The 14316-nt window shown below is 38.4% G+C and overlaps 1 protein-coding gene across 1 annotated transcript in view; it reads right to left on the bottom strand.

Annotated features, from left to right (window-relative positions):
- The window catches only part of ABCC4 (ATP binding cassette subfamily C member 4 (PEL blood group)), a 224653-nt gene that overhangs the window by 76932 nt on the left and 133405 nt on the right, over positions 1-14316 (bottom strand). The window contains exon 20 of the mRNA XM_065414371.1: positions 2464-2543. Coding sequence (XP_065270443.1) covers positions 2464-2543 — 80 coding nt within the window. The remainder of the gene's footprint in view (positions 1-2463; positions 2544-14316) is intronic.

The raw sequence follows: 14316 nt of genomic DNA, 5'->3' as shown, positions 1-14316 counted from the left end.
ACAAGAGATGAACTAAGTAGCTAAGCACATGAGATTTCGGAAGGGAAACTTTTGCAAATTGCAGTTTTCACAATACGGATAAGAGGCTTGATAACAGTCAAAAGAACAAGAAATTCAAATTTACAATGAAATACTTTATTCTTTCATCCCAGATCAGTTTAGTTTGGGTGAACATACTATACACTGACTCTGCCCCCATTTGCCTGTCATATCTGAGCACTTACTAACTACAGTGGCGGGCACTTGAAAGATGCATGTAATAATATAAATTACCTGCACTAATTGGAAAGACATATTTGTACCTCTCTACCTCCAGACACTCCACAATGGGACACAGACCCCCTCCCTATTCTCAAATGAGTGACAACATGGGACATGTTAACCCTAAATTGAGGAATACAATGCGGAACATCATTTCCCCTGCAACTGTCTGTTCACCTCTGTTCCCTTTCCCCTCCTCAGTTTCTCAACACCTCCCCTTTCCTTTTGTCCCCTAAATTCTTTCCAGCTCTCTCCAGCTTTGGCAGCAGCCACCAGGCTTTGTGGAGGAGAGGAGTTTCATGCTAATTACAGGGGCAGCCAATCAAGTACCAGAAGTAGCAGCAAAGCCATGTCATTTCACTGTCTGCAGCCTGAACTTACCCAGTCCTGTTCACAGTGGGGAGAGCAGAAGCATACTATACGCAGGAGAGGAGGCTAGCAAATGGGCAGTATGCTGAACAGTCTGGGCACGCAGCAGGATAGCAGGACACAAATGCATTGCCTAAACCAATTGAAACGAAGCAAGATGTCCTGTCTAATAAAAGATAGTTGATAAGTCTAAAGCAGGGGTCGGAAACCTTTCAGAAGTGGTGTGCCGAGTCTTCATTTATTCACTCTGATTTAAGGTTTCGCGTGCCAGTAATACATCTTAACGTTTTTAGAAGGTCTCTTTCTATAAGTCTATAATATATAAGTAAACTATTGTTGTATGTAAAGTAAATAAGGTTTTTAAAATGTTTAAGAAGCTTCATTTAAAATTAAATTAAAATGCAAAGCCCCCCGGACCAGTGGCCAGGACCCAGGCAGTGTGAGTGACACTGAAAATCAGCTCACGTGCCGCCTTTGGCACGCATGCCATAGGTTGCCTACCCCTGGTCTAAAGAAAGACAAAGTTTTGATTCCATATAATTGATAGAAATAAATGGCCAATACACATACACTCTAGCAGATTGTTTACCTTCTGTGCATAGGACAGATCTCTTGTATACTTTGGAAACCAGGCAAATTCAAAAGCTTAACATTAAGAGTTAGGAAAACAGCAGCTAATGGTAAAACGAGTTTACAATTTCTAATGGAGGTCCTGCGAGCAGATTAAAAAAAAAAAAGCCATCCCATCTCCCTCCCAAAGAGGTCTACTGCACTGAACAGCTTTGAAAAGCAGGGCAAAAAGCTCTTCAACCTTCAGGCCTTGCTTAGGCAAGAAAACAGGTGTTTTCTAAATGTGTTTTAGCGAAAAATGTCCTAAATTAGTTTTTCAGCACACTTCAAGAGTTAAATATTAACAATGTGCTGAAAGTAACTTTTACAAACATTTAATTTCAATATGAAAAACCAGGTGAAACCTCCATGGAGTCATCCATAAACAGACTGGATAAAGCACTAAGTAATAATGTTTTCACCCCTCAGCTCACTGTAGGAAACATTTCTGAATAGGTAAAGTGATGAATCTACAGATGGCCTAATCAATCTTCTCCATCTCTAATTTCTGCAATTCTGAATTTTAAGGCTACAGGATTACGAATATTTTAGCATACAGCGGTTGGTTTTGTAAACATTTTGCTTTTGAAGTATTCATGAAAAGGACTAATTGGGATGCCAATCAAAATCACTGTAATGCCATAAATTTAATCCTTTCATTGTCACTAAAATCGTTTTTTCCTTATAGACATTTTTCTATTTGCAGTAACTTCTTTCTCTTGTTCCTATTAAGACTATTATTTTCACCCTGTTATTACTAATCCTTTCTTTGTAAATAGCCACACCTATTTTAATCCAAAATGGTGCGGTAAGCATTTGCTTCTTTGTGGAAGTACACACGTAATTAGGTTAATCTGTGCTATCTTGCCATGTGAATTGATTGTCTCTTTACTGTGGATATATTTCATAACACACTATGCTTGCCAGACTGCTTGGAGGCAAATCCAGAGCAATTTACCAAGCATGTAGCTACTATGAACTGAAATCTTGACATGATAGCAAGCTGTATAGCCACTCCTACCTGCCACTTATTGCTCATGATAGCTTTTCACTTGCACATTAAATTTTGACCACACCCTTCTTTCACAAACAAGCTCTTTCATTAAATTCACTCAACTAAAACTTTGGCAGATAAGTTATTGGGTTTTGTATATCAACTGAGTATAGAGGACTTGAAATTCATAGTACAAGGTAAAATTCTCAAAACTGTAACAACTACATTACCTGTATGAAGTCCAAAATTGTCAGTGGAAGCAAATCATCCAGATGGCCAATATCTTTGGAGAAACGATTTAAGATTCTCCCTATAAAAACAGGATTCAAAAGAAATTGTGGTTTTTTTCTAAGATGATTTTTAAAAACTCACAAAAAATCAGAATAATATTTTTAAAAATACATTATAGTTTAGTTTTACAGACAATTTAAGAAAAGCAAGAAGACAATGGCTGACATCTGAAAATAAACAAAAAAGATCTTCTGAAAACAAAACACAAAAGGAGATTTTTTTTTACAGCTAGTGCAATATATTTTGCTAAAAAAGAATAAAAATGTTCATTTTGAATGAATGCTTCTTTAATACAGATGTAAATTGTTTATTTAACTGTTATAGTGTGGGGTCACCATCATTTGGGGAGGAATAGCTCAGTGGTTTGAGCATTGGCCTGGTAAACCCAGATTTGTGAGTTCAATCCTTGAGGGGGCCACTTAGGGATCTGGGGCAAAAATCAGTACTTGGTCCTGCTAGTGAAGGCAGGGGGCTGGACTCAATGACCTTTCAGGGTCCCTTCCAGTTCTATGAGATAGGTATATCTCCATATATTATTATTATATTATTTCAAATGTTTCATAACATTCTGAAACTAGTCATTTAGATAGAACTGAAGACCCCGATCCTGCAATCCCTTACATACATGCATAACATTATCCACGTAAGTAAGCAGTTATAGGACTAGATTCTTAATACCTACTTATATACATCAATCAATATGGGCCATAACCTAGCTGACTCTGATACCTGCTTGCAAGTTCCACTGACGTTTACCTGAGTTGTATGCATTTACTGCAAGGCCTAATATGGTCCTTTTGAGTAGTTCTGTGATTTTTAACCAACTTAGATTTCACAAAAGAAAAGAGTAAAGAAATCTTAGCATATTTAAATTTACGTTGCAGATGTTACTGAAATCAAATTTTAGTTAGGTTTGTGCTGATGTGGCATGTTTTTATGTTGATGCAGCATGTTTTTTTATATTTATTCAAAACCTTGACAATGCTGATCTTTATTAAAACTAATAACATTTTTAATCTGTTATCACTGAAGCATTTATTCTCTTCTATTTTCTTAAGTTCTACTTGAGTGAAAAAAATTCAGTCATAGCAATAGAGCTTTAATTATAAACATCACCATTCTGCCACCATTAGGTAGATTAGTACTTTACTCCACAACTGATGCTTCTACTCAGGAAATAAGGTATCACTTAACCTAGGGATGAGAATCTTGCCTTTCATAAGGGGTTTATGCATGTGGACACATTCAAGTTTCTATCTATCTACCTCTATTATTTTAATGTATTTTGTGATGAGATTTGGTTTTTCTCTCTTTTGGAATTGTGGATCATAAGGGGAAGGGATCAAGGAATGTCTTTTGTTTGCAGCAAAGTGACAAAAATCAGTGCTTTCCAAATCCTCCTCTGGTAGAGGGGCAAGAGCAGGTCCTCTGCTGAAAATTCTGTTGATCTTAAAAGTTTGGCATAAAGATGAACTGCACATTAAAAAAATTAAAACAGAGTTAAACAGAGAATTTTGTGATGAACATCTGTCTCATTAGCCAGGATGAGGTGGGAGAGGATGATTCAGTTCACAAATCAAGTATCAGAGGGGTAGCCGTGTTAGTCTGAATCTGTAAAAAGCAACAGAGGGTCCTGTGGCACCTTTAAGACTAACAGAAGTATTGGGAGCATAAGCTTTCGTGGGTAAGAACCTCACTTCTTCAGTTGCATCTGAAGAAGTGAGGTTCTTACCCACGAAAGCTTATGCTCCCAATACTTCTGTTAGTCTTAAAGGTGCCACAGGACCCTCTGTTGCTTTTTTCAGTTCACAAATGTTTCTTTAAACTAGCTTTCTCAACAGTCTCTCCTCTCTCTCTCTCTCTCTCTCTCTGAGATAGCCTCTTGGTATGTCTAGGTTTACTGAAGATATCTCACAGTGCATTATTCTGTGACATCACAAACACTATGTGACCAGGCTGTGCCCCTAAAATCCCCATGCAGATCTCACCACACAGTGGGAAAGGACAGCTACTTCTACAGAACTATCCCCACTTACCTAGTACCTCACAGAAGACTGTTCACAGGGTCAGGATTGATGTGCTGTGGGCTGGACAGGGACTGAGAAACCCCACATTGGGTGGGAGTGGCGTGAAGTGAGAAACACATAATCCTTCTTTCAACCTTGTAAAGAGTACTCGGGAAAATTAACTGATCCTGGCACAGTAACCTGTTCTGAGGTGCCCTTGAATCATGGGGAATCACATTTTAAGGGTAGTCAGTGGTCACCAGGAGGTGTCCCTGTTCATGCAGGGCCATTGTAGAGGGAGAGGAAGGGCGCACTAGGGACATGGAGATAGCTCTGAGACACAGGGCCTCCGTGCAGATGGTGCAGAGATCCTGCAATTTCTGGGTATCTTCCAGATTTGCAAATGAGCCTCGCCAGTTGTTTCATGTTGGAACAGAAAGATCAGGGAAAACTTCACCAAGGGATGCCTCTTGGAGGCTTCTTTCCCCTTGGTCCCCTCATGGGGGTTTTGACACAGGAGGGGTGACTCTGCCCACGAAATGCATGTGCTGCAGTGAGACTGCTGGTAGCTCTAACATCACATTCTGAGATATCTTCAAGGGAACCAAATAGTACCGAGGATTTCACAAGGGAAAAGATCATTTAAAAAAATGTAAGGCTAACTTCTCTTCAGACTGCCCCTGTGGCCTGCTTATCAGGGACATACAGCACAGAAGCCTGAGCTTCTCTCTGTTTTAAATTTTGCTTTGGCATTCACCTTTAATCTGGTTTATTTGTAATAGTGATAAGAGATTGCAGCAGAATTATCTTGGTTATTCCTCAGAGGAAATTCCATAATACACAGCACTGCACCAACAAAGCAAGTTCTTTCATACTGGCTACTTCCACACCAGTAGTACAGTGCAGGTCACTATTAACAATGTCAGGAAACCTGGGATACCTTCGCCATGTCCCATGATTCAATGAGTAGATAGCACATGCAAACTCCTTCCTGGAGCAGCATTACAGTTACTCTAACACCGTTGTGAAAACAGTTTAACTTTGTACTTTTTGTAGATGGGGCCCTAACGGGTAGAAGGCTGAGACAAATTAGTAATGAAATGCTCACAAACTATCACAAAGCAGTTTATCACTTTGAAGTTTCAATCCCAACAGTATCTGAAGTTTTGTTGTCCATTTTCTGACAGGTTTTTATTGCAATTTACAAGTGAACGTTACTCAAGGAGTTTTTAAGAGGTTTATGACTGTAGAGGTTAGTGACTACCCCTTTGCACTACCTCAAAAAGTTTCAAAGCTCTACTACAGCCGCTATAAAGAGATGGAGAAAGTTTTAAGTTGCAACTATAATAAAGTTCTGTTCTGGCTCTTTAAAACAAAATAAAACATATGCAACACAAAAATTGTATAAAATAATACCAAAACTCATGATGACTGCCAAGAACAAGTTCCAGAATATTCTCATTTACTATAACATCTTATTTGGCTAAAGTTCTTTGATGCATACAGACCCACGCTAAAACCAAACTGGGTGAACCATAAGAAAGATTCCTCTGGCATAACTATCTCCTCCTCTTATCCACAGTACAAACAAACTCCTACTTAATTCTCATGGGTTGAGTTTGATAATTGGTAATTACCATGGGTAATCAAATTGCTAATTAATACCAAAAATGTAATTTTGGTGATTGCCTTATAAAATTGTTATATGTTTTTAGAGAATGTTTTTGACACAGCAGCTAGTAGGAAAGTAGAAATTAATCTGCCATTATCAATAAAATGTGAAAAAATATTTTAATCTGCCTAATCTACATTCAAATGTAAATATAGTAATTCTGTAGAATGACAAGGACTAAAATATGAGTAAGAAAAACAGTTGGTGTATGAACATGACTGAACTTGAAAGCAATGGGCCCTCCTACAATCCACCCTATGAAAAGACAAGAAATGTAAATATCCTGGAGTTGGATCAACCAATTCCTAAATAGGATATTCAGGTCTATCTACAATTGCAAGATTTTAATATTTTGGAACCTTCAATAGTTATTGCACAAAGTTGTTTATTGTCTATTCAGTATTTATGCACAATCCTTTTGGTAAAGCATGACTGTGATCATTAAGCTCATGGCAGTGTTTGCCTCCTAAAGACCCATATTCCTATTGTTATTCTAGTGCCCATTACTGTTGTATCCGGGTGCATCACAAATAAAAACAAAAAATTTCTAGCACAGAAGAAAGAAACAAACCAAGCAATGGGCCTTAATCCTGCTTTCACAAAAGCTGATTTTACCCCAGTGTTACTCCACTGACTGTATGAGATCAGAATCAAGCCCAGGGGACCCAGTTCACAGAAGGTATAACTGCTCTGAACAGTAGTAAACTCAGGCTATGTCAGCTTACCAGAGAGAGCAAATTCCATCATCAGGGACCAGTCACAGAGAATAGTCTGCATCCAAATCTCAGTGACCCATTCAGGGATTTGCCATTCTGATGTTGCATAGGTAGAGACTGCATATTCACAGTATGGATATGTCTACACTGCAATTAGACATCCGTGGCTGGCCTCTGCAGCTGACTTGGGCTTGTGGGACTTGGGCTAAAGAATTGTTCAATTGCGGTGTAGACATTCAGGCTCGGGCTGGAGCCCGAGAACTGGAATGTCCCACCTTGCAGGGTCCTAGAGCCAGGGTTCCAGCCGGAGCCCTGGGACCTTGCGAGGTGAGAGGGTCCCAGAGGTCAGGCTGCTGCCTGAGCCTGAACATCTACACTGCAACTGAAGAGCCCCTTAGCTCAAGCCCCGCAAGCTTGAGTCAGCTGGCACAAGCCTGCCATGGGTTTCTAATTGCAGTGTAGACATTACCCTAAGTTTCTAATTCAAACTGAAGACTGTTTCACAAGATATGAAGAAACAAAAGTCTACTTCTCCTTTTTAAATAGCACATGGTTTAGTTGTTTAGGTATGCACTATTAGCTGTGCAAGAGAAGAGATTCTAGATGTGAATTAGTCATTCTTGCAAAATTAGTCATTCTCGCAAAAATCCTCAAACTTTTCCCAAGAACACGATTACACGTTTTCTGCCAGCATTAACACACACAATTTTCCCAGGGCTGCTCCCCAGATTCAAAGGATTGTTGCACCTGATATCTGCGACCTATAAAGCTGGCCTACTGAAAATATTTTCTCTAAATTCTCTGGGGCTCTCATACCATATCACCATCTCTATGGGCTCCCTTACGCTTCCCCAAGTCCCTTAAATAAGCTGTAAGTGTTCTATGGATCATTTGGACTGGTATTTTCAGGACACTGAACATGTAGTATGTATGTTCCCTCAAAAATCCTGCGTTAGAATTAACCCACATTTTCAGCTTGAAAAATTATCAAACTCAACTACTGCATGCAACCTGAATTATTCAAATAGGAATCACATCTTCTTCACATAGCATTTTAAAAGAAGCAAAATTACTAAAAATATAGACATTGTATAGTAATGAGATGGATAACCTACACTGACCAAAAAAAGTCTTCTCATAAATCAATTAATAAATCTTTTAAAGAGTCAGTGTTGCCAAAAGAACTTGCTATTTTTGGTACTGTGAAACTTCCAAACGCTTTGTGTAATTTCAGTAGCAAGCTGCAGTGGAGAACGTGCTCACTCCAGCAATTCCATGTATGTTATTACATTAAATAACTTAATCAAACCACACTCTGTTCTTAGATTTATTCTGAAGTAATTAAATAACTATTCAATGCCAATTAATCACAGTTAAATAAGGGTCTGTCAGCAAAGTGCTATGTACACATTTGAGACTATTTAACTGTCAAATACTTGGCAGTATCTAAGTTAAACAATGATTCATTAAACCTCCCTTACTACACAATGGTTAGGCTAAACTTGAAGTGAAAGAATCGAAACTCTTTTGTTCTGCATGAAAAGGACATCAAACCTCAGAGTGTGATATTCTTTTCTTACTAACTCTGTAAACTGCTTTAATTTCATGAATCAGAATGTGTTCAGGTGCTCTATATCCACTTTGGTTCTGCAGGTGTTTGTTGGTACTTTGGAGTAGATGTTCAAATCTTTTCATCCAAACAATGAAAATACTTGACAATTTACCACACCTATTTAAAATATTTATTCATACTAAACAATTAAAGGAATAGAATCCAAACTGAATCAACATATATGATCTACACACCAGACAATGAAAGAATTTTCTTCTACCAGTTATATGTTATTATCCTCCACATTAACCTTCAAGTGCTACTATTAGCATTAGCATTACACAATCCAAATTCCCAAAATCAAGTGATTAGTAATCTTTGTTTAATGAATTTTACTATCCTGCTTTACTTTCTGGCCAATGTATTAATCAAAACATTCCTTTACAACAGAATAAAATGGATGGATTGATTTTAAAGTCTTGCAAATAATTTATAAAGCCCTATACTCACTTGGGTCATCATACATTTCAGACCTACTCTGTTGTTGCTGGTCTGCTGACTCATTTATTTCGAACGAGAAAAGGTTTTAGAGTAAGACTGCTGGGGATGGATAGAGCTTTAGAGATGCTTGTTTTTTGCCTAGAACGCTTTCCCTGTAGAGATTAGGCTAATCCTTATTATGGAGCATTTTGAACATACCACACTTTTAGTCAATGTACACTTTATTAATAAAATGTTGGTTTCCTTTGTAACCTGAACAACTACATGGGAATGGGCCTGAACACCAGGTTTAACGCTCAAGGACATCTGCTTTACTACAAACTACATTAGGGGTCATTACCACCCACTCCACTGCATGGGGAGATGGTAAGAAGCAAAAATGTTGCTCCACTGGCCACAAACGGGCTGAAGGAAGGGTAACAGAGCCAAACAGCATCATCCCTCACTGCCTCCAAGCCCTCATAAACCCCTCGGAAGCAACACATAGAGTGCTTGGGGATCTGTACATTTAGGAACTGCCTCAGCAAGGTACTTACACACATACACATAATTTAAGATCAAGTAGTCCCATTTACTTCTTCAGTATGCTTAAAGTTATGCATTTGCTGAAGTACTTAGCTGAGTCAGCACTAGATATGGTTGGGAATTTTTTGACAAAATGAAAAGACAGAGACTGACTATATCTCGGCAGTTGGAGCAGCGAGTCACCTCTTGGAGGTGAATCAGATTTAAATCTGGGTCTCCCACATCCCAGGTTAGTGCCCCAACAGCTGGAAAACAGGCTCATGAGGCGTGTGCATGCGCCCGCCCCCCCCCCCCACACACAAAACTGATCAAAATCTTGCTAATTTTTGCAGGAGGAAAACAGTTTCTCATGTGCTTTAGACAGGACTTGAATGGGGGCAGCTACCACAGTAGAAAGTGTGCGATTGGCAGACATCTATTCTACTCCGCAAGATTAGGGTGGAAATTCCCAGTGAAGTGTTATGCTGACACTGTGCTTCAGAAAGCTGTTCGAAGCAGGGAAGTAAGGTGCAAGCAGAGAAGAGGAGTTAGTGTTGGTATGCTTCTAAGGGTTTTTCCATAACAGGGTGCATTACAGCTGCATATAAATAACAGATTTATTTACACCAGATTGGCTATAAGGAGAGGAAATCACTAATTATACAAAAAGTCACACATGCATTAACCATCCCAAATCATAAATCATTTTAAAATGAGTTTATATATAGTTCAACAATATACACAAGATGGGAGTGAAAGGCAATAACTATGCAGAACTGAACTTTTACACAGAGATGTATATTCTGTAGTACAAATATACCCAAATTTACCGATTAAATGTGTTTTTTCTATTCTGCTCTGCTAATGGTATAAATTGGTAACAATGTGTGTCTTGGTCTGTTAAACTATGACATACACACGTTTTTTTCACCCACACTGAGTATATACACATAGTTTAATAAAATAAATTTTACTGCAACTATAAGAAGTCTTCCAGTTTATCACAGCAGAAAAAAAAGTGGATTTATCCATATCAAATGCTGGCAGGAAGCACACATTGCATCAACCTAGTAAAATACAACTTAATGCAATCATTCAATCAACAAAATAATTAAAAATGGACAGACTCTGAAAGGTAATGTAAGTTTAACAGATTTCTCCAATGAGAAATCTGAAAATACATCTCCTGTGTAAGTGACAATTACTGATTCATTCTGGCTTTTCTTACATGTTCCCACAAATAAATGTCTATAGGCCTCTTATCTTTTTTATATGTAGTTAGCACCACATGCCCATGTAAACTGCAACACAGCATTGCTGGCTTCCCTACAGGCATCCTATAAATACAAATGAATTCTGCCCCATATTTTTCTCAGAGGCCTGAAACTGACAGGAATATTATCACTTTCTCAGATTCTTGCAAATGGGCACAGTGGTGCTGGGCAGAAATGTGCTGAGATCATAATATCCATTTATCTGAACTGCCAGCATGTAACAAATTCAGATGTGGTGCTTGCTACCCAAATTAATTTACTACTTGAAAAAGACTTGACTGTCAAAAGACTGTCAAAGACTGTCAAAAAGAAAAAAGAGGAAAAGAGTTAAGAAATTGCAAGAAAATCTGAACACAGTTTGTGTTTGTCTAATTTTCCAGTATAAGATTAAAAAGAAGAAGAAGAAAATGAGAGAAAATCAGCTACAAAGAGATATAGACTTTACAAACATTGGCTGATAGTTTTTATGCAAGTGTTGTCCTGTTACTACATATGGGCTGTATTTTGATAGTGTTATCACTCTTACTGGATGACTCTTAGTGTTATCACTCTTACTGGAGCCCCTCCCACATCTCCAGCTTGAACCCGCCCCTGCACTCCAACCGCCTGCCCCAGCCCGGTGAAAATGAGTGAGGGTGGGGGAGAGCGAGCAACGGAAGGAGTGGAGCTGGAGTGAGGGTGGGGCCTCAGAGAAGGGTGGGCACAGGGGTGGGGCCTCGCGGAAGGGGCGGCACAAAGGTGTTTGGTTTTGTGCAATTAGAAAGTTGGCAACCCTATTCACGTGTATATGGTCAGGAAAACACATATGTTATTAACATTCAATATTTGATCTCCAGAGGTTAAAATTTCAGCACAGAACGTATGCAAATTCCTCATTCACAATAACTACATTTAAAAGTATCTTGATTCCCACTACTGCACTACTTTTCTGCTCTCAAACTACCTTCACCTTAAGTGTCAGAACACTCTATTATAATACAGCATTACCAGTTAACCACTTTCTCTACAATTTCAGTCTTACCAGGATTCTCCATACAGAATAAGATTTAGTAGCTGCAATAAAATAAGCCCCTAAATAATCTCTTTTACAAAAGATTTTACCTTCTTTCATGGTATGTTCACAAGCAATTTTCAAATTATTGATCATTGAGCTCACTTACTGCTTCTCACTTCATATATCAATATTTTCCTAAATCACTGTGTTCCTTCACAGTAAATAAAGAGATCAGAATCATTTAACAATTTTGAATAGCCTCTAGCTAAAAACCATAGCTTTATCCACCAAATACAAAACCACATCTTTTTTTCAGTTTATAATAAGATCTTTACTCATAATAATACAGCTTATTTATTCTCTCCTTTCCTTTTCAGAAATAGCTTTAAATCTTGTCCCTCTTATACTAACATCTAAAGGGGGGGGGGAAAGACAACCAAAAACACTGACTGCACTCAAGATTCTTGACTTGTTTTTTTCACTAGCTTTGCTGGGGAGGAGGGTATTTTAATTATCAAATTTCCCTGCATTTGAGAAAAATTAAGTGCTGGATGTAATGCAATGCAAACAGGATGAATACAAAAGCAAGAAATAAAATATCCCACCTCTTTAAATGCATTGCGAATACATTTCAATATTAATTGTTTTTGTATACTTCTACTTTTATATGAGGAGCAAGAGCATTGTAATTCCAGTAGTCTAACAACCTATAAAATAAGCAGGTTTTTTTTTATGAATGAACAGGTCCCAGTAATAAGAGGACATGGCATCATGCATTGCTAACATTGTGTGAAGTAAAAATATATATAAATGGCAACCATTTACACGTATTATGCACAAATGCTTCATCTACTCACATTTTTACAAAGCAACAACATAGCAAAAACTTGGAATAGGCCATATCAAATGTATGACTTGCTGGTTCTTTAACCAGTCAGATCATTTACTGGACTCTCACTTGGATTTCTGTGTACCATGAAGACATTAACATCTGAAAGAGCATGTGTGATATAATTGTATGATGATGTATAAATCCTGATAGTATTCAGATTATTTCTCATTTCATTTTGTTCTCTTTTGGATCTCTTTCCAGGAAGTAATTTAAACGATATAGCTCAGAATGTGCTTACTGCTGTTGAATGCAGTGGGTCTTTGTCTGAGCACAAGAAAGAAAAGGGGTTATGGTGGCTTTGAGGGCCCCCACTGAGCAAGAGGTAAGCCAGAAGTCCAGCTCAGGTGACAGCATCGACCTATCAGGCGCACGGGAGGGTGGGGCGGTATTTATACCCCATGCCCTCCAGGTGGAATCCTCAACCGACCAGCAGCACTCACCCTCCCACTCATAGGATCAGAGTATAACTGGGTCTCTTCTGATCTGCTGTGGACATTGTGCTAGCTGACTTGTTCTTTGGGGCTAAAGGAATTTTTCCCTCTGCCAGACTGGCCAAGGCGGGGTGGGTTTTTTCACCCTCATCATAGCAGATCAGAGATCTGGTGGGGTAGGTAAGGAGGTTAGCTCAAGATGTCATAGCTCAGTAGGTACCAGATGTGGTAGGTCTCCAGTGCAGGTAATCATTCCAAAAGAGTTCCAGTTCCCTGATAAAGAGGATATGGAAGGGGATTTAGGGAAGTCATCTCCTAAACAAGCTGGAGAAGGGGGCTGGTGCCCCTAACATCTGGCACCCCCTTTCTTTCCAGCCCCTCTTAACCCTCACACGAGGGAAGGGCTTCTCAACAATGGGCTACTTCCAGGTTGGGAAAGGGGAGGGCTGTTAGTCCCAATAGGTGGAGATGATTAAGGGAAGAATGATTACCTGCACAGTATGATTTATTGCCCGATATTCCCAGATAAGTTAATAAAGTTGCAGCCTAATTAAACCACATCCACTGCATATTGTTTTTTTTCCTATGAGGCTAGAACAATGGACTGAAATATCTAGAGACATATTTATGTTTCCTTTCAAAGCCATTTTTAGTTTGTTTATAGGAATCAAAGAAGAATATAGAAATGTGACCTTTTTTTGTAAGGATGCTCTCCAATAATATTAAAAAGCAATTGCTTGCTAATGTGGTATAATGCTAGAAGCTAGAATTTAAAACAGGCTTTGAACACAATGCACCATTAAACATTAACAGTGAACTTCTTAAACAATATAAAAGAGTGTTGCCAACTCTTAAGATTTTAATTGCAAGTCTCACAATATTTGGTGATTTTCTTAAAGCCCCGGTTCTTGGAGTCAGATGATTACCTGAGAATCATAAATTCCATTGGAAAAAAAAAAAAAAAAGACTATTTTTTAGCGTTCATGGTGGCAGAGAAAAGACTGACAGTGTGATCCTATTGCAATCTAAAGGCTCAAAAAGCAAAGGGCAAATAAAAAGATAACCTAAAGTTATTTTTAAAATCTTTTGATTTTTAAGACAATCTCATGATTTTGCAGATCTGATTCATGTCTTTGTGCTTGGAGTTGGCAATATTATAAAAATATATAATTTATTACAAAACAATATAATCCCCACTAGCATGCATGGATAAAATTTACAATGCAGGATATTTTCCAGAGGCTAGCATG

This window comes from Emys orbicularis, chromosome 1 (assembly GCF_028017835.1).
Source record: "Emys orbicularis isolate rEmyOrb1 chromosome 1, rEmyOrb1.hap1, whole genome shotgun sequence".
In the NCBI taxonomy this organism is placed as follows: Eukaryota; Metazoa; Chordata; order Testudines; family Emydidae; genus Emys; species Emys orbicularis.
Note: the sequence above shows the minus strand (reverse complement) of the source record. Positions and strands in the feature narration are given on the sequence as shown.